Source organism: Ammospiza caudacuta, chromosome 16, assembly GCF_027887145.1.
Source record: "Ammospiza caudacuta isolate bAmmCau1 chromosome 16, bAmmCau1.pri, whole genome shotgun sequence".
Lineage (NCBI taxonomy): Eukaryota > Metazoa > Chordata > Aves > Passeriformes > Passerellidae > Ammospiza > Ammospiza caudacuta.
Window position 1 is genome coordinate 4,554,233 of NC_080608.1, and position 19,481 is coordinate 4,573,713.

At 40.6% G+C, this 19,481-nt stretch overlaps 1 protein-coding gene across 1 annotated transcript in view; it reads left to right on the forward strand.

The window, feature by feature from the left end:
• Positions 1 to 19,481, forward strand: part of SLIT3 (slit guidance ligand 3) — a 487,105-nt gene that overhangs the window by 363,896 nt on the left and 103,728 nt on the right. The window contains exons 15-18 of the mRNA XM_058815569.1: positions 3,561 to 3,711; positions 4,800 to 4,874; positions 13,250 to 13,393; positions 15,782 to 15,925. Of these exons, the coding sequence (XP_058671552.1) occupies positions 3,561 to 3,711; positions 4,800 to 4,874; positions 13,250 to 13,393; positions 15,782 to 15,925 (514 nt within the window). The remainder of the gene's footprint in view (positions 1 to 3,560; positions 3,712 to 4,799; positions 4,875 to 13,249; positions 13,394 to 15,781; positions 15,926 to 19,481) is intronic.

Here is a 19,481-nt window from a genome sequence, read left to right on the forward strand (position 1 = left end):
GTGAACAAATATAATGCAAAAAAAAGCTTCAGAAGAGTCTGCAAAACATTGTTTTCATCTCTTGAAAATGACATGGCTAACATGGCCTGTTTGGGAACACCACTGTCCAATAATTCCAGAGGGCAAAGCTGAGTCAGCAAATCCAAATGGGCCATTTTAGCTTTGACAGCTTTCACGAGATCTTCAAAATACTTCTGCCTAACTCCCCTCCTACACAGAGATAATGACTCCTTTTCATAAAGGACTTTGAGAGTCTCATACAGAAGTTTTCTTACATTGAAATATTTCCTTGTCTTGCAAATTTCTCACATCTCTATTGTGGAACTGTCAAAAGAAGGACATGCAGGATTCTTAGATTTTATCTGTAGTTACTGATAAAAATTAACAGTAGCAATGTGAAATTATTACCAAAAAAATGCACTTCTTTTTTATTCCCTATGAGAATTGTGATCTTGTGGTTGTATGAAGAACTTTTGAGATTCCTGTGTCTTTCATTCAAGTTTTAGACCAACTGATCTCAATGGTCATACTTTTGGTGCCAAATTTGAGGCAGTTGGATAATTTTCTGGGATGAATGTGTCAGGTCACTTTTGAGGCAGCCCGATTTGTAGCAGTACAGATCCTCCAGAACTCCTCTTAAGTTCTTTGGACAAGGCTAAGTTTTAAAAACTGAAATCAGGTTTTCTAAACAATGCTTTATAAGAAGTGTAGAACAAAAATATATTTCTCTCTGTTGCCTGATTCTCCATGTGGGTATCAGAAGGGCACATAGAATGTTTGAGCACTTGGAAATTTGATGTTTCTTTATCTCAGTGCTGCTGTTCTGCAGAATGCCATGGTGTGTTTGTTTTATGATAAGAAGAAATCACAGTACCGGATAGTAGTGTCACATTGGTTGTGAAATAATAAGAATGTTATCAGAGTAAGTAACAAATCAAATAACTACAACTGCCCTCAGTTACACACAGGCCTTGCTGTTGCCTTGGCTACTTGTTTTACAGCAAGCTTTAATTCTTCCTCATTGGGGGAATTGCTAGAGACTCCTGGGTCATGTTCTGTCCCGCATCTCTTCTCTGTGCTTTCCATGGATGATTTTACAGTGCACAAGGAGTATTCCATGCCTGTGGGGTGAGCTGTGCTTCCTGAGTCCTGTTGTGTTCTCTCAGAGCCTGGCAGTCAGCAGGAATGGATATGTGTGTGTGCTTAAACAGCTCTGCAAGCAGATGGCTGCATTTCACATTGCTATCCCAGATGGGAATATCTTAATAGAGCAGCCACCTGTCCAAGTGATCTCGAGGCTCAGGTCAAACAGTAAATTTTATCTTGTTTTTGGCAGGTGATTCCTGCTGTCTCTCAGGCTAAGAGATGGCTGAGTACTTGCTGAGCACATACAGGCTGTTGATTCCTTTTGACTCCGTGATTACCCGAGTAACTCTTGTTTAAACTCAAAAAGAAAAATGAAAAAAAAAAAAATAAAAAAAAGAGAGAAAGAGAGAGAAGGAACAAAAAGTGTGGAGGTGATGTCTGCTCCCTTCCTCTCCTGCTGAGCTGAGCCTTTCCCCTGTTTCAGTTGTGGTACAGATGCCCAGGCAGCATCAACCTCTGAGAGCTGCTGCAGTGTGGAAGGTTGTGTGCCAAGTCAAAGTGTGATAAAATTCTTTATTTGTTCAGCCAGAAAGCTTGAGAGAGGACCAAACATTTCTTTTTCGCCCTCCAATGTTATACACTGCTTTTTCTCCTTCATATAGAATTCCACTCTCCCATCCCCTTTTCCCCATGGGAAGGTGAATCTTGTATCCCTCAGTAGACTAAAAAATTTACTTAATAAATGTCTACCCTATGAAACTTTACGTTGTTTGTGATTATTTTTTCAACAAACACTTTTACTAGGAAACTTAGTAGTGCTTCAACAAGGTTGAAGTTGGAGATTTCCAACTTTCTGATCACTGATTGTTGGTGGGTTATTCAATGTGTACTGTAATTGTAGCAATTTTAATAAACTCTGGTTCTGATAACTGTTTGTCTTTGATATTGTTTCCAAGGAATCAGAAACAACCAAACATTTTGACTACCCAGCTTGGAATGTCTAGGACTGGAAATAAAATGTTAGATTTTTTTTAAAAGGATAAGTGTTTAAATGATAATGGTGTGGAGAAACTCTTAGACTGTATTTTTATAATGCTTTAAAATGCCCACTGGTCCTAATGCTTTAAGTGCTGTGCTGTCAGGAAAGTTGCACTTTACATGTATAATTTATAATAAGCACAAAAACCAGCAAAGAATTTAGCACCACTGAAGTACCAAGGTACAAATCTGTATGTCAGTGTTCTCATAATCCAACTTGGAATTACAAAACTAAACCAAAGTGTGGCTGTTGGATCAGAGTGTTAGATTGCCTGTAGAATTGCTTTTTTTCACTGCATCACCCTGTGGAGATAATGCATAACATAAATTAAAATAATAGTGGATTTAGGAAATGTCATTTTTCTCTCAGAAAATAGTGCATGGTCATAAACTGGGCAGTGGTGTATTTGTCAGTCAGGAAGGGGGAGCAGGTGATGAATGTCATCAAGGCTCCATAAGCAAATTTCAGGTTAGGTTTAAGTTTTTGTTGATGTTTTTGGGTTCTTAAAACATTTGTTCAGCTCCTCTCTCTGAGAAAGTCTTGTAATTGACTTTTAAAAATTTGGAAACCTTGAAAAATGCTTCTTGGTGATTACAATCCCTGGGCCTTGCACAGGGCTCCTGCAATGGTTCTGGTGCTTCCATTATGAAATATGAAGTGAATGGGCAGGAATTGCATGGTGGGGGGTTGGCAGCGCTTTGCTCACACACACATTTATTAATCCTCCTGGTTCCTTGAAGCACTGAGATCGAGTTTCCAACCTGCTGCTATTAAACGAGAAAAACCAAACCTGAAAAGGACAGATTATTTCTGAGCCTAATTGGAAAAGCATTTCATTAGAATGGGTCAAAAACCCAGTCAAAGAGGTCTGGCAATCACTGTGTAATGGTACATCAGGGAGTGCTTCTCACTAAGCATGCTCTACCCATTCCTTAATTAAAATGAAAATTATTTAAACTGCTATTACTTTCCTTTGCTGTTTGTTTAACATAGTTAATAAAGATATCTAATTGTTGGAAAGTTGACAAGGTCGTCTAATAAAAGATTGGTCTGAAAAACAGCTCTAATAGCTGAGGTCTGTACATTTGGGATTTTCAAATGATATCTTCAAAAGTCTTTTGTCATTTGAATTCTTTCATGAGATGCCTTTTCCTTGTTGCTGGACTAAATTCCAGATGGGAAAAAACTGACTTTGCTGGAAAATACCTTAACAGGTAGGCTTGTTAGACAAGGAATTATTCTGTTAAGGGGAGAGTGAAAAACCAGGGACAAGCCTTGGGAGTAATTTTAAAAATTGCTGAGCACAAGTCCTTGGCAAGTATTAGAAGTGTTTGCAGGAGCTGGGGGATGACAGGAGGCAATGCTGAGGGTGGATTCCATGGTCACTGCTGTTCTCAACAACTGTTTGCTGGAATATATTTCCCGTTTATTGCAGGCTCAGAGGATTACAGAAGTAAATTCACTGGGAAGTGCTTCATGGACCTGGTGTGTCCCGAGAAGTGTCGCTGTGAGGGGACAGTGGTGGACTGCTCCAACCAGAAACTCACCCGGCTGCCCACGCACCTCCCTGAGTACACCACCGACCTGTGAGTGTGCCTCTGACAGGGCCCTGCAGCTGCACTTGTTGGCTTTTCTGATTTTTAAAGGCTGCAAAAGCAACTCAGATTGTTAAAGGCACCTTCTAGTTTTATCCCGGTGTGAAAATGGGAAGGCAAATTTTATTTCAGAGTTGCACCATCACTCTCATTTTTCTAGCACCAGCCCTGTGTCCTCCTCCAATGCTGGCCAAGCCCAAGCTTTGTCCTTCCTGTCCAGTCTACTCTGGAGTCCTCTGCCTTTGCACCATTTAAGAAATGGTTTTACCCATTTGAGTGAACCTGTGATTGGGGGCTCATTGCATCTCAGCATGGCCTGCTACTTGGGTGGAGCAGGTCTTACTAAATTAATGTAACTTCAAGACATTTGAGTATGAGAAAACATTTTTATTGCTTAGCAACTGAAGATTCTGGTTCTTTTCTTGCATTGGTAGCCCATTAAAACAGAATTTTCTTTTTTTGAGTTAGTGTTGTATTTATTGTGCTTATTCTATTTAAAACCTCATTAAAATTATTGATCTGAAGTTAAGAAAAAATATGAGAGACATCCAGGAACACGGCAGAGACTCTGCATAGCAAAATGGAGCTATGTTCAATCAGAGAACGAATTTTACATCCCAAGCCTCCAAGACAGTGGCCTTCACATTCATTTTGAAGATCAGCAGAGTTTTATAGGAAAGCAGCTGAAATCAGAGCCCTTCTGGTTGCATGGCCCCATCTCCAGTTGCGTGCCTGGTGTAGCAGAGTGCACCACAGAGGTTCAGTCACGCACAGGGGGTTTGTGTGCAACGGATTAGCTCAATAATTCCTTTTCCCATGCACTGGGAGATGAAGGGGCTCTGACACTGTCCTTTGGCATTACACTCTTTAGGGCATCCTAAGCTTTCACTGTAGATACTCCTCTATGTCCCTTTTCCTTCAAAGCTAAGCTCTGTTACCTGTAGGAGTCTGGGGGAGATGGCAGGGAGAGCCTTGCTTCACAAAGGTCATGGATCTCTGTATGGCAGCCCTGAATGTCACAGGGATGTATCCACAGACATCTGGAAAGCATTAAATACCTCTCTGTTTGTTCCTCTCAGGCGTCTCAATGACAATGATATTTCTGTTTTGGAAGCTGTTGGACTCTTCAAGAAATTGCCCAACCTCAGGAAAATGTAAGTCTGAGTTGGAAGCCTTGGACTGGGAGGAAGGAGAGAGGGATGAGTTTTTGTATTTATGTACTGCAGTAGTAGAAATCACTTTTTTAATGTGAGTTTAACAAAACTGAAGGAGTTCCCTGTTGGATGGACAGGCACAGTTAAACCACACTGACAGATGAAGACCCCTAGGCTGACATTTCAGTGGGTTTTTAAGGCTACGTGTCTTAGTCTTTCACTCAGAGACTGACAGGAATTCTGTCCCAGAGTTTATTCCACTGTATGCTCATTGTTGGAGCTGATTATGACATTTAGCATTTTGGTTTTGTCTCTCAAATGTATTGTGTGCCTCCAGCTGTGGTGGGGTTGTTTCAGATAGTCAAAGGAAAATAATATTATGAGATATGGACAATGGCAGCTTCTGGTGATCATTATTGGTTTAGAGAGGAGAATAAATTAGCAAACATATAGATCAGTCATTCAAATGTAGCTGTATAATTCTGCTGACAGTCCTGGCACAGTGCATTGTATATATTTAATTAAAGCAGTGTTTTGGAAAGAGAATAATATGTCAGATACCTGCTGATAGTCTTCAAAATGAATCCTTCTGAAGTTATTTAAAGTTGTAACCCTATGGACCCATTGCTAATGTCTCATTTAACTGTTTACTTTTAGTAAGGTTTTATTGTCTGGATCAAGCTTATTTAGGGAACCCAACCAACCCAGGCAATTTGTTGTGCATTTGTTTCACGTGGTTTCTGCCATCTGGAGCTTCCTGGCCATTTGAGTCCCTGTGAGATCTCAGGGGCTTTGGAGGCACCTGCAGTGGGATTCTGTTTAATTCTGCAAGAGTTTTAGATGCAGCACTGCAGCCTGGGGTGGGGCTGTATTTGTGTAAGCACAGCCCATCAGGCTTGGGGAACTAATCACAAACATTTGCCTCATGTTTTATGAATGATCAATAATTTGTAGCTACAGTGCACTCAGAAAATGATGTTGACATTGTTAAGTGCTCTGTTCCCTGTGTAAGTAGATAGTAAACAGGAATGAAAAATGCATGCTATGTAAGTGTATACACAAACTGGAAAGCATCTGTCCTCATCAAACCTTCAGGATTTATGTTTAGAAAATTGGAATAATTTGTTTTTATTTAAATCTTACAGTAGGGAAGTACAGTGCTGTCCCTCCTGTCCTCATCGATCACTCAGAGGGAGGGATGCCTCGACAGGGGCTGTATTTTGGGAATAAATCCAGCGTGAAATGTGAGGGTATTTTTGGGAGTTTATTTCCTGTGAAACCAAAGATTCCTTTATCTGTCCTTGGTAGCTGCTGAGATCAGAGGTGTGCAGGAGCAGGTCAAACTCATGGCAAAAGGAAACTGCACCCTACAAAGGGTCTCTTGCTGGGTTTTACTGGCAGCCTCCAAGCAGAGGCTCCTTAGGAAATCTTTGTAGCTGAGCTCATTTCTTTTGTTCTGCCTGATGCTCTAAAGAAGTTTCTCCATTTTAATTAAAGGGATTTTCTGAAAACAGTGGTTTTTCATATGAGGACAGCAACATTTCAACCACAACTTTACTCAGTGGCCTGATCCCAAAAAAGCCAGATTAGACATCTTTTCATGTTTCTTCCATTTTGTGAAAAAAGGGGTTACAAGGAAGAAACAAGCAAACAAACCCCCAAGTTATTATTTGGCCTTTACCAGGCCAAACCCCTCTGCTAATGAAAGGCCCCTCTCCACCCAGCAAGAAGGGAAATGTGGGCAGTGCCTCAGATGGGATTGGTGCTGAGTCAGAGAGGAACAGCATTGATCCAATCCCCAGTTTTTAGTGTGTATAAGGGACAAGAAACCTAACTATTATTTGATTGACATTGCTGACTCTGTCTCATCATATATTCCTTGTCTGCTTGAGTGTTAAAGGCAAACAGCAGATGGAGGAATCTGTCTGGAAATTGAATTGCTTCCTAGGCTTAAGAAAACAGCTCAGAGCTTTGCAGTGGCAGGGCATTAGCCTAAATAATATCATATAATATCATTTTTTTCCTTTATTTTTTCTCTGAAATACTATTTTTTTCTGAAATGAATCTGAATATCTGTAATATGGATATCTGAAGGGTATTTGAATGCTTGCCCTTTGATTGTCTTTCACTTGAGTTTAGGAGTAGTGACAGATCCATGCCAAGGAACTTGGAAAATAAACTTCATTTCAGAGAGCCACAGTTCCACTGTGGTTGTGAAGCTCCAGCAGAATTCCAGACAGAGTCAAAATGATGGGGCAAAAAAGGGAAGTATCAGACCACCTTTGCAACATGTGGTAGCACCAACCCCACCTCTAATATGTAATTAGCAGTTGTGTAATTTGTCTGCAAATAGCCCTCCTAAGCTGAACCTTATTGTATGATGTGTCAGCCTAGGGTTTAATACATTTTAATGCAAAACAAAATTGAATTCTTGATATAAAAATGTAAAGGTCAGAGATACATAATGCAATGTGATGCCACATTTTACTTAGAAATTAAATACCAAAGATTACCCTACTGGTTTTTAAAAGGTTAACATATTTGAATGTGCCTTTAAAAAACTAATCAACTTCAATAATTAGCTGCAAAATCCCATATACACAGTGTGGTTTTCACAACCTAAATTTAAATTTTCTTTATGTTTAATGCTTTTTACAGTAGAATGACAAGATTGGTGTAGATTCTTCTAGACAGGTCTAATCCAGTCCAGAAGTAATTCACTGGGTTCTCCAGTGACCTCTGTTTTGTTTTCATTGTGTTTTTACTGTGTGGCTTTACCTGATCTTGCCTGTGCGAAAGCTGAAGGCTCTGAAAGTCCCATCCCCATCCCACCAGCTTCAGGCTCCAAGGACTGTGCTGCTGATATTTTGCAGTGGTTGGCAAAGAGCACTTTGGATCTGCCTGGAGTGCAGGAGAAATACAAGGATGCATCTCTGAGCTCTTTAGGAGTGGGAGCAGCTCCAGCACTTGGATTTTTGGGGGTGTCCTAAAAGGGCTCCAGGAGCTGCTGCCCTCCAGCCATGGGAGCTGGAAGCTGCTGCCTTTGACAGGGAATTATGCTTCCAATGCAGAAACAACAGGGAATTATCTTTCCAGTGTTTCCAGGGAGATCTTCCCACTCAGCACATCAAGGTCTCATGTCAGGTAGGGAGAAGGGAGACATCCCCATTCACAGAAGTGAAGTTCTGACTTCTGTAGAAGCCAGCAGTTCCTTTCTTGCAGCAGCCACCAAATTCAGCATGAATCAAGCACTGGGAGCCCCACCACTCCCTGGCAATGCCTCAGCTGTTAATTAGAGAAAATCCCAGTGCGCTGTACTTCCCTACGGTAAGATTTCAATAAAAACAAATTTTTCCAATTTTCAGAACATAAATCCTGAAGGTTTGATGAGGACAGATGCTTTCCAATTTGTGTATACTCTTAACTAGCATGCATTTTTCACTCCTGTTTACTATCTACTTACACAGGGAACAGAGCACTTAACAAAAAATCCCCAGTGCCTGGGGACTCCCATGGCAGTGGGAGCCTGGAGGGTCTCCTGGCCATGACAGGTTCAATGTCCAATGTCCAAAACCCCCTGGAGGGTCTCCTGGCCATGACAGGTTCAATGTCCAATGTCCAATGTCCAAAACCCCCTGGAGGGTCTCCTGGCCATGACAGGTTCAATGTCCAATGTCCAAAACCCCCTGGAGGGGTCTCCTGGCCATGACAGGTTCAATGTCCAATGTCCAATGTCCAAAACCCCCTGGAGGGTCTCCTGGCCATGACAGGTTCAATGTCCAATGTCCAATGTCCAAAACCCCCTGGAGGGGTCTCCTGGCCATGACAGGTTCAATGTCCAATGTCCAATGTCCAAAACCCCCTGGAGGGTCTCCTGGCCATGACAGGTTCAATGTCCAAAACCCCCTGGGTATCTGGCTCAGGGAGCGCAGAGAGACCCTGAAAGACTTGCTGAAATGGGATGCTGACCCACAGGCAGAGGCTGGAGCCCCCAGATGCCATCTCTAGAGCTTGCCCACTGCCCTGTGCCTACAGGAAATCATTCCCACTGTTTCTGCAGGGGAAAAAAGTTCAGCCATGAGCTCACATTCAAAAATAGAGAGATGAACTGCCATACTTCATGCACTGCTGGGGAGAAAGGGGACTGACCTCTTCTCTTGAGAACAAGAGTAATGAAAAATGTTTACCTCAAAACCTGAAAGGGTCATCTAACAGTTCATTCAGTTAAGCCTTGCCAAAGTTACAAAGTGAACATATAATATGGTTTTTATTATAAGAAATGTCAGGCTGGCTTGCCAATAGCTGGTACTGCCAACCCACCTCCAGCATGTAATTGCCTTTGGAGGCTTAATTTGGCTGTAAGTATTCCTGCTAGATTGAACTGTATGGAGTGTCAGACCAGGATCTGAACATTTTACATGAGAAATAAAATTGAATCATGATAAAGTCTGTGGACTAGGAGTCAGCTTCAAACCCAGGCTATCAGGTTTCTGGGGGAGGCAGAAGCAGTTTGTGCCCTTGGAAACAGCTGTTACCTGTTGTTCCTTCCCCTAAGCATGAATTTTGCCATGGCAAATGAGGCTGCAGTCATTTGTTACACAGAAACAGACTTTATTTTCTGGAAATGGGGTTGAGGAGTGTGTTGTGCTTTGTGCCATTTGGGCTCAGTGTGGTTTTTACAGCAAGGCCATCAGTCTGCTGTGCTGGATGAGTGCAGGGGTGGCGCTGGGTGCAATTCACTGTCTGTGTGCAGTATTTAAGGCTGTCAGTGCAATTTTACCTTGGTACTACTACAAGATAATTTCAAAAACATAACACCCCCAACTCTAATACTCAATACACTATTTATTGTAGGGGTCTAGCTCTGTAGACTTAGCACTGTAAAAGGGGTGAAATACAGTGTTTTTCATCTAGCACTTTGCCCACAAAATACACAAGCAAAGAGCCAAAATGCAGCTCCTGAGGACAGCTCACACCACCAAACCCAGCCAGACTATTGTAAAACCCTCTCAGCATCCTCCAGAGGAATGCTGCAGCTCTGGGCTTTTCCTCCTCATATGTGTTTAAAGATGTGTTCCAAGCACATCTCCAGAAGACAGAGATATTCTAGGGAAACCCCACTCAGAACAGGCTGGGTTTGTGATAAAACTGCAGAGTTGGAGGTGAGACCAAGCAGATCCCTTGTGGCTGCAGATCTCTCTCAGGGGTTTTCCAGATTAAAAGGTGAATCAGTAACTCAGCGCTTGGGAGCTGCATTGCTGACATTGCCCCAGCAGGTACAGCAGGGTGAATGCTTCTGTTAATTCTGAATAGAATCCAGCTTGCTCTTGCAGTTATGAGATCAACAGAAATAATATTATTATAAACTTCAGCCCTGAAGTGAATAAAAAGTGACTGAAAAGTGAGCTGTGTGAACAATGTCACCTTGATAGCTTCTTGATCTCTTCATTTCCTATTCACAGCCCCCCATAAAGCAGACCCAGGCTTGCTGAAAATTTATTTTGACCTCTTGCCCAAAATAAAATCTGGAAATAGGATTGAATGTTATGACCAGGGTAAATCAGGAAGTCCTTATGGAAAAAGCCTTCAGGAGTCAGGCTGGCTCGCATTTGGGTCCTGCCAGAGGGCAGAGGAGTCTCAAAACTCAGTTTCTTTTCCACTGTCTGCCAGCATTTCAAGAAGAATTCCTGGTAGAAGCTCAGTGTTGCAAGAGGATGGGGCTTTTCAGTAGTGGGAGTTTGCTATAAAATGTCAGTAGGTTTTTTTCTGGTAAAAAATTTCCTTGTCAAGTGTGATGATCACATATAAAAGAATCTTTTAGAGCTAGGAAGGATGGAGTTAGAGGTCTCAGAGTTGCAGACCAGGCAAAAGGTTACAGTGCTTTCATTTTTTAAGCTTTATACCAGCTGATTATTTTTCCTGGTAACTCTTAGACTGAAAAGTATGTAACTCTTCGTGTTTATTATTGTAGCTGTTCAGACTGTAGGAGGAAACTTTTTTTTTTCCTTTTGGTGACTGAATGTTGTCATCTACCACTTTTTTTTTGTTGTATTCTGATATGGGAAACTCTAATTCAGGAAGACAAATAACAAAATCCAGGTTGGCAGAGCATCTGCTTTGTCAATACTCCAGGCAGGATTGCAGGACTGTAACATCTTTACCTATTTATTACTGCAGAACTTCTCCTTTCTCTGCCTTGCAACTTTGATTTCAGCATAATGTTGGATTTGCAAATCTTTTGCATGGGAAAGGTATTTATAATTGGCTTCTTCTGAGGCTGCTGGCATATTTATGGGTAATTCTGTCTTGCTGAAAAGATCAGGCATTATTAACTCAAATGAGCAGAGTTGCCTATCTGCTGAAGTCCTTTGGCAGCAATTAAAATTCAGATGTTAGCACTGTATAAAGGTGCCAATTCCTTTGCAGATGGTGACCAGCTTTTGTCTCCAATATTTGCTCTTTTCTGCCTTCAGTATCTAATAGACCATTAAAATTGCCCCCCTGTTTTAATACATGTACCTAAATATCTTTTACATGGCAAAAAGTAACTAATAAAACTTTACAACTACAACTGTAGGTCAGTTTGCAATCTGCAAAGTCTTTGTCTGTTATAGCAACTCACCCTCCCTTCCCACCACAAACATTTACTCACTTATTCTGTGCAAATATTCATCATGGCATGATCTTTACCAGGAGGGGCATCTTTGGGAGCATTTATTTACGCCAGCATTCTGGAGAGATGTTGAGCTATAAACATTTCCACTGGAGAAATAGCTGAGCCCCAAAATTAAATGCATATGTCAGAATATCCTCCCTTGACTTGCTTTGACACTGAACATAAACTCTTCATGTGAGCCTTAGCACAAAGCACTAAACTTCTGGAAAGAGAAATCTGCCTGTAAGTATTTCTAGATGTTTTTATGTTATTTTTGGCTGATTGCTGGCGTGCTCCTATTCTTTCTGATCACAAGAAAGCACAAGAGGTGATGGGCCACATGCTGTAGGGCCCACTCTCTGACAGTTGTTCAGCAGACATAAACCAGTGTACTCCAGTTTCCCACATGAAACATATTTCCAAGGCTCTTTTTTTATTTTATTTTATTAAGTGATGACTTCTGAAAAGAGCAAGACCCACATTATTTCTATCTGAGGCCAAGCTGTCCTCTTTCCATGTCTTCTGTCAACTTTTATCCCAGTAAGATTGCCAGCTCTTCTGAGCAGAGTAACCCAGGTGTTAATCTGATACCTTGTCATTTGTTTTATATCACCTGGAATTGGATTTTGGAACTATTACTCATGCTGTGTCTGTGCTGGGATCATTTCTGGAATAATGTGCTATTCTGCATGAGTAATGGTGTTGGAATTTAGCATCTTCTTGGGAGCAAAAATATATCTTGTACTTTCTCCTTTTTGTTGTAGATAGTAAAACAAAGACCAGTGTTTCCTGTCATAGACCTCAACAAATAGAATTATTCATCATAATCTATACAGGACATCATGGGAGATGTTTGAAGGACTCAGGCTCAAAGTTTTAATGTGCTTAAGGCCTTCTATATAAATGTTCTAAATAATTAAATGCCATTTATTTTTATGCATCTCTGATGGCACTTTTATCATTTAGAAATTGTCTTTTCATGGGGGTTTTCACAAATATGAAATATTCAAAAGATTAATTTTGCATTTCAGGAGAACTTCATTTGACTTTGTAGATCAAAGTTTTGTTATATGGATCTATAAGCAAACATCTTGTGACTGTATAGGCAGAGTAAACATTTAGAAAATAATGCTGTGTATTGCAGTGGCTGTGAATTGACAATTAAGTGATACTTGTTTCATTTTGAGTGATTTTTTTTATTTAAGTGCACATACCGAAGTTGGTATCAGATACATGGTACAGTGAATAAAAGTGGCCCATATTTCAATTTTTGACACCATTTCAATGGCAGTTACATTAACTGGCTCTTGCCAGATGAGCACCCACAGCCGAACATTGTCCATAATTTCATGGGCATGAATCAGATGCTGGAAACTCCCAATTACTGTTTGCAGAGACATGGATAAGAAACAACTACATGAGGTATTAAAATCTGGTAACTGCATTAATCTAAATTATCTTGATTTACCTGAAATAATTGTGGTTTTGATGAGTGCAAGGGAGCTATTTGTAAGAACAGTAGGAAACCTTTGAATTTCTGGATGCTCTCCTTGCTGGATGGATGGATGGATGGATGGATGGATGGATGGATGGATGGATGGATGGGTCTCTCTAGATAACCCTCAAAGGAATCAATTCTCCCTATCTCCAAATCCTCCAGTGTGATGTTTGGAATGAAGCACTACTGATTTTCTTGTTGTCACTGGCTGTTTCCTTCCAGAAACCTGAGCAACAACAAGATCAAGGAGATCCGGGAGGGCGCGTTCGATGGTGCCGCGGGCGTGCAGGAGCTGATCCTGACAGAGAACCAGCTGGAGTCCGTGCACGGCAGGATGTTCAGGGGCCTCACGGGGCTCAAGACCCTGTAAGTGAGAGCCATGCCTCTGTTCCTCCCTGGGCACTGCTCAGGCTCAGCAGTGCTGCTAAAATATCTGTAATTACACAGCCACTGCTGCTGCTCAGCCTTGAGGGTTTCAATCTATCTCTGCTCCTGGGCAGGTTTGAGATTTATGGGCTATTTCTATAAAATGGACAGATTTTCACAGGTCTGGCATGATGGGGAACATGTCAAGTGTCAAATTTGTCACTTCCAGTCATTTAATGCTTTTATTATTTTGTTATTTCCTCTGGAAACAAGACATTGAGGAACATGTTTGCTATCACTTTGTCCATCCTCCCACTGTTCCTCCACCCAAACTGGAGTTGTGCTGTAGAAAGAAAGCACTTGACTAGGTGGGGCTGACAAGAAATAGACTCTAGGAATCAAAATACAATTAAAATCTGCAATTTCATTAGCAAAAAAATACTACTTATGGTGGAAGGTATCATGACACAATTAGTACAGTCCTTACTCAACTGTAAAAAGAAATTCAAGTTTCATTTCAAGGACTTTGTTCTGTGATGACAAATATGGAACTTTTGCTGTTCCATTAATATTTTTTGTGGTTACAGCCATCTGTTCTTCAATTTAATGTATGCACTTTACTAAGGGATTTGAAAATACTGCCCATAGATATTAAATTAATTTTTATACTGTAAAGCAGCCTGTGGCAGTGCTCCTAAACAAAATTCAGCATTTTTTAATAAAAAGATGCTTAACATTCAAGCTATCCTGCTGACCTGACCTACATTTCCCCCAGCTGATAAAGCAGTCTAAATATACACAGCATGATATGAGGATTTGTGAGTCTAAGTGTTCTTTCAGGAAGGGCACACAGTGCATGGTGAACCATGATATGAAACCAAAGGCTTTGGCTTGAGGGACACATATTGCTATCCATTAATTGACTTTCTTTCAGCATTAAAATAGTAATCTTTTGCAAAGGGGCTGCATTTGTCAGGGTCATGGTCCAGCTTTTAAAAGGATTCCTGCAATGTAAGAAATCACTGTGCAGGACATTTTGGCATTGAAATTATCCCATCCTGCAGTTCTGCTGCCGGATGCCTTCCATGCAGGGCAGGAGAAATGTTTCCTGCTGCTGCTAAGGGCCTTATTCTCCCATTTACTGCTTGTTCATTTCAGAGCTGGTGCTCTTCACCTGGCAAAGGTGTTTCTCTGTGCCCTGTGGGTCTCTCCTGACACAGTTTCACCCCAGCTGCAATCCCAAAATTACAGAGACCGTGATGCTGGTAACTGCACAGAGAGCAGTGATGCAAAAGCAGCAGAGTGTTCAAACAGGCAATGTCTGTGATGACACTCTGTTTTCCCAGCCACATCTAAACTCTCTCTGGTGATTTTCAGGTAGCATTGATGTAGCATTTCAGTGCCCAGCTAGCAGATACCAATGTGAGATGTAAATTCAAACTTCGCAGGGAGTCTGAATTTCCATTGTTCACTGGATACCCCGGAGTTGGATACCCAGGGGTTCACCCTCCTCAGTTTGGGGATCAATTCACTGCAGCAGCAGCAGGAGCTGCATGCATGTTGTGGGTCTTTGGTAGTGTGCTTTAATTACTGAATGATTTTTCACCTAAGTAGGAATATCACAGCAGTGCAGTGATGTTTACAGACCCAGATATTGATTGGCATGCAGTGTAACAAATACACATGAGCCTTTTCTGCAATGGAGTGAAACAAGATACTCCAGTCTTTCAGATTAATTAGGCTTTATTGTCGAGTTCATTGTTACCATAACAACTCAGAGAGATGGATCTTCCAAAACACAGCACTGATTCATCTGCTACAAGCACCAAGCAAAGACCATTTTATAGAATGATTACTGAGTTTTGTCTTCAAAATTGATGATGATAATGACATTCCAGAGCTTGTGCCAGGTCTGGAAATCTTTCCTACAATATTCCTTGATTTTTGATGAGGATTCTGTTTTCTTCTATGCTTTTGCATTGTGGAATACAAAAAACATCCAGGACATGAGCAGAAGTAATGCAGCCAGTATTGTTATTGTCACACATTTCTGGCAGTCTCAAATGATGTCTGAAATACATCTCAGCCTACTCTCAGATATTTATTAAATTGAGCCTTTAGGTTTTTATTTCAGGTTTGTCACTAGTAATAATTTTAATTGCATATTGCTTTCAGATGTGCAGCTCCCATCAGCCTCTAATGCTGAGTGGAAGAGATGCATTTTAAATTCACAAGACCGTGTTTATATGAATCTAACCCTCCTCTAGCTGTGCTCTACTTCAGCAATCAGTAAAACCAGAATGATTTCCAAAGCATCTCTTTGGTGAAGCACTTCCCATCCTGAATTTTTAGCCAGTGGTTCCTAATTCCCTGTTTTAATCCTTGTAGGATGCTGAGGAGCAACTCCATCAGCTGCATCAACAACGACACCTTTGCTGGCCTGAGCTCAGTGAGGCTCCTGTCTCTGTATGACAACCACATCAGCACCATCACCCCTGGGGCCTTCAGCACCCTGGTCTCTCTTTCCACAATGTAAGTGATTTTATTATGGGATGAACATGGCATGGTGATGTTCTTCATGCTTTCCTTTTAAAAAAGACCATGTTTCAGTTTATGTGGAAAACATCATCTAGGGAAAGAAAACTCCATCCTACTGAAATCACAGGTTTGGAGGATACAAGGTGTGATTTTATTTTTTTTTTAATTGAATAGTTTCAGCAACTTGCAGGTCGCAGTCTCAGACAGAATGACTCTGTTTTGCTGTGTCACAGCCCAGTGCAACATGCAGGAGAAGGTCATGTAAAACAATTTCTGCAGATTCAAAGAGTGTAGCTTATCACACACTCAGCTCCCTGAAGCTGCTTTAGTGTCAGAAGAGTCTGATTTTGTAAGAACAGCTTTCTTGGATTTCAGTTAAAGTAGTTAAACATCAGAAGTCTACTAGCTAATTCTTAGATTTTCAGAGCATCTGAAGAAGATAAAATAGTCAAATCTTACTGAATGTGAATGTGAAAATCCCAAACTAAGCTTTATTTTAATTCTCTTACACTCTTCAGTCATTCTTTGAAATATTTCCCATGCTTCTTAAATACTTTAAAATGTTTTTTTAGTGTGTCCATTTTAATAAAGTACAGACTGATAAATATGGAAAGAAAGTCTGCCTTTTGTTTCCAACTGTGAGAGGGGACCCTGGTGTTGCTGTTAATGGAAATTGTCTGTCTTGAAAGTACAGCCTAATTGTCCAGTCAAAATAAACTCACAATCCTATTGCATTTCAGGATTGGAAAACATTCTTCATCATGTTTGGGCAGAGAAAGATGTGTTGAATCTCTGCTGTTTTGTTGCTGACACTTTCCCTTTGCTGTGGCAACTTTTCACCAACAAATCAGTTATCATTTTGGCATTAGCTCTGTGCAGCATAAGGAACACAGAATTTTCTTTCCTTTTACATTGTGCAGTCCCAAGAATCTCCTCAGAATTGATGGACAAAGAGAGAAACACAAGCAGATTATTTTTATTGACTGTTTTCAAGTCTCTGGTCAAAGCAAGAGGCACTTGCTGAAAGCTGTTGTCACTGTGCTGCAGGCAGTGCCTGCTGCCCCTCTGCTCTCTGAATCAGTCTGTGAAGCCCCTACCTTGCTTTCATGGAATTTTCCTTGTCATATTTTGTTAGAGAATAGCCCATTTTCTTTTCTGTGGAAAAAGATTGTTGCACTTTCTAGCAAGAGCAATTCAAGCTCTTGCTAATTGCAATGCATGGCTTAGGCTCTGATTTATAATCCTGTTGGTTCTTAGCTGTGTCTTGGTGGAAGAGTTTGTTCTTTGACATATTTGCATTCTGTGTTTGATCTACAGGCAGAAAAGGTGTGGGTTTGACTTCTTTAGAGCCTGGGTTGAGGCCATGGTGATTTTTGCCATACAAATGCAGAATTCAGCTTTGTTCATTTCATGGCAGCTCTCTGCTGTAGGTGGACTTATTGGATGACAAACACCACTGAAGTTAGATGGTGTGACTGTTTTCCCTGTTCAGCCCACACTTTGGGAGCTAATGGGGTACTGTAATGCCTTACTTTCACATCTATCAATGGGAGACAAAAATTCATGCAATGTTCCATTTCCATTTTTATATTGGCATACTTGCAGCACTAAAGAACATTGTTCCTTTTGTTCTTACTCTTTGTGAGTCAGTCTCATTGATATTTTAAAAAAACATGGTCAACTCTAAAAGTAATACCCTATCTAATGATTTTCAACAGAGGAAGAACATCTATTTGGTAGAAAAAGTTGCAATTTTTATTTTGTTGTTGGTCAAACTAGGCACTGTAGTATCTTAATTTGAAGATTGCCCTTGCAGTTCTTCACAGAGAAAATTCAGTCATGTCTTTTAGTCCTTACACAGTCAAGGGAGATATTTGCAAGCAGAACTGCTTTTCCTTGAATTATATTAAAATAACTGCATGACTGCATAATGCCAGAATGACATAAAACTATTCTTGTATAAACTTAACCTGAATTCCAGAATATATTTTCAATCTAATTTCAAAACCATCCAGATGTTTTCCAGCATGTTTTTCAACAGGTCACTAGAATCCATTTAAATAGTTAATATTCTATGGCTTCTTTGTAATTTTGAAGAGGCACTTGTAGTAGGATATACATATTTCATTTCTCAAGACTTCTATTTCCCCTTGATTTTTAAAATATGTCCATGTCCTTGAGTAAACACTTCTGAATTTAATGTTAGTACAAAATCTCTGCTAAAAGTTTGATTGCTGTATTTCTGTCTGAGTGGGTAAATCACTATTGTATGTGTAGGAACTCTGATTATTACTGATGAGTTTTCACATCAGTTTTTCTGCCCAACATTACTCTTTCTGATTTGAGAACTCCACTCGAATAGTCAGTTTCCTCAGTAAAGCTTTGACATACAATTAGCCTTTCCAGACTTTCAATTCCATTTCAAGTCAAGTAGGAAATCTCTTTATCCATGTGATAGTTTAAGGAGGGACTTCATCTTGCATTTCTATCAAAAGTTGCATCACAGCCTTGCCATGGAAAGAGGGACATGTGTGTATGTAGGGACATGTATGAACTTCAGACTGCATTAAAGCTAAAAATCCCTGCTCTGCATTTGGAAAAGGATAAAATCTATAAGTTGCTAAAGTGGCAGATCACATGGAATTACTGACAAGATAAATTTCTTCTTTTTTTGCCTGGAGTGACTTGAATTTCTAAATGGGAGACTTGTTTATTTGTTAATTTTATCTGTAACAACCTATTTCTTTCTTAATTCCCAAGAAAAAGCATAATCCAACTTCTAAACTAAAAGAGTCCAAAAATTTTACCTCCTACCTTAACCTGCGTTTGCCAAGAAGAAAAGGAGGCTTTGTGGATAGTTACATTAAGTCAAAACAATGTCTCCTCTCTAGACAGGGATAATTACTATTTCTTGATACAGAGCATTTTGTAGATGGAATGTTTGTGAAAGTTTTTGGTAAGTCTTGGTAAGATGCTCTCTAGATGTACAACATGTCCTTTACCCTCAGAGCTGCTGCTTTTCATAACCAGAAACCTGGTTATGCACACCTGCTGTTTGTTCCCAGTTGTAGATTACTCAGTTCTGAGGCTTTGTGTGATGGGAGCAGCTCTGTGAACATGATCTCACTCTCTCCCACCAGTGGAACAAATGGCCTTTGAAGCACGGCCTCGCTCAGAGGTTCAGACATTTGGTTCAGGCACTCTGCTCATGCCAGAGTCTATCAGGGTGGAAAATATACAAAGCATCCTGCATGTGGTCCCATTATGGATTAAAGAGAATGGAAAACAATTCAGGAGGAAAGCAGTTAGAATTAGAGTATTGCTTTCAGTGCTTTTTTGCACCTTCTGTATGAAAGCTCTTGTGTAACCTGTTGGGTTTCTCACCTTTCTGCAGCGTTTGAGTCTAAGTGTGAGGCAGGTGGAGTGTTTTTATAGCATTATGCTGAGTTTTGTGCTCTCCCCAGCTCTCCTTTCTCCACAATGTCCATAAGCCTGTGTTAAATCCACGTGGGATTAACCCCAGAGCTCCAGGGCAGAGCAGTGATTGAAG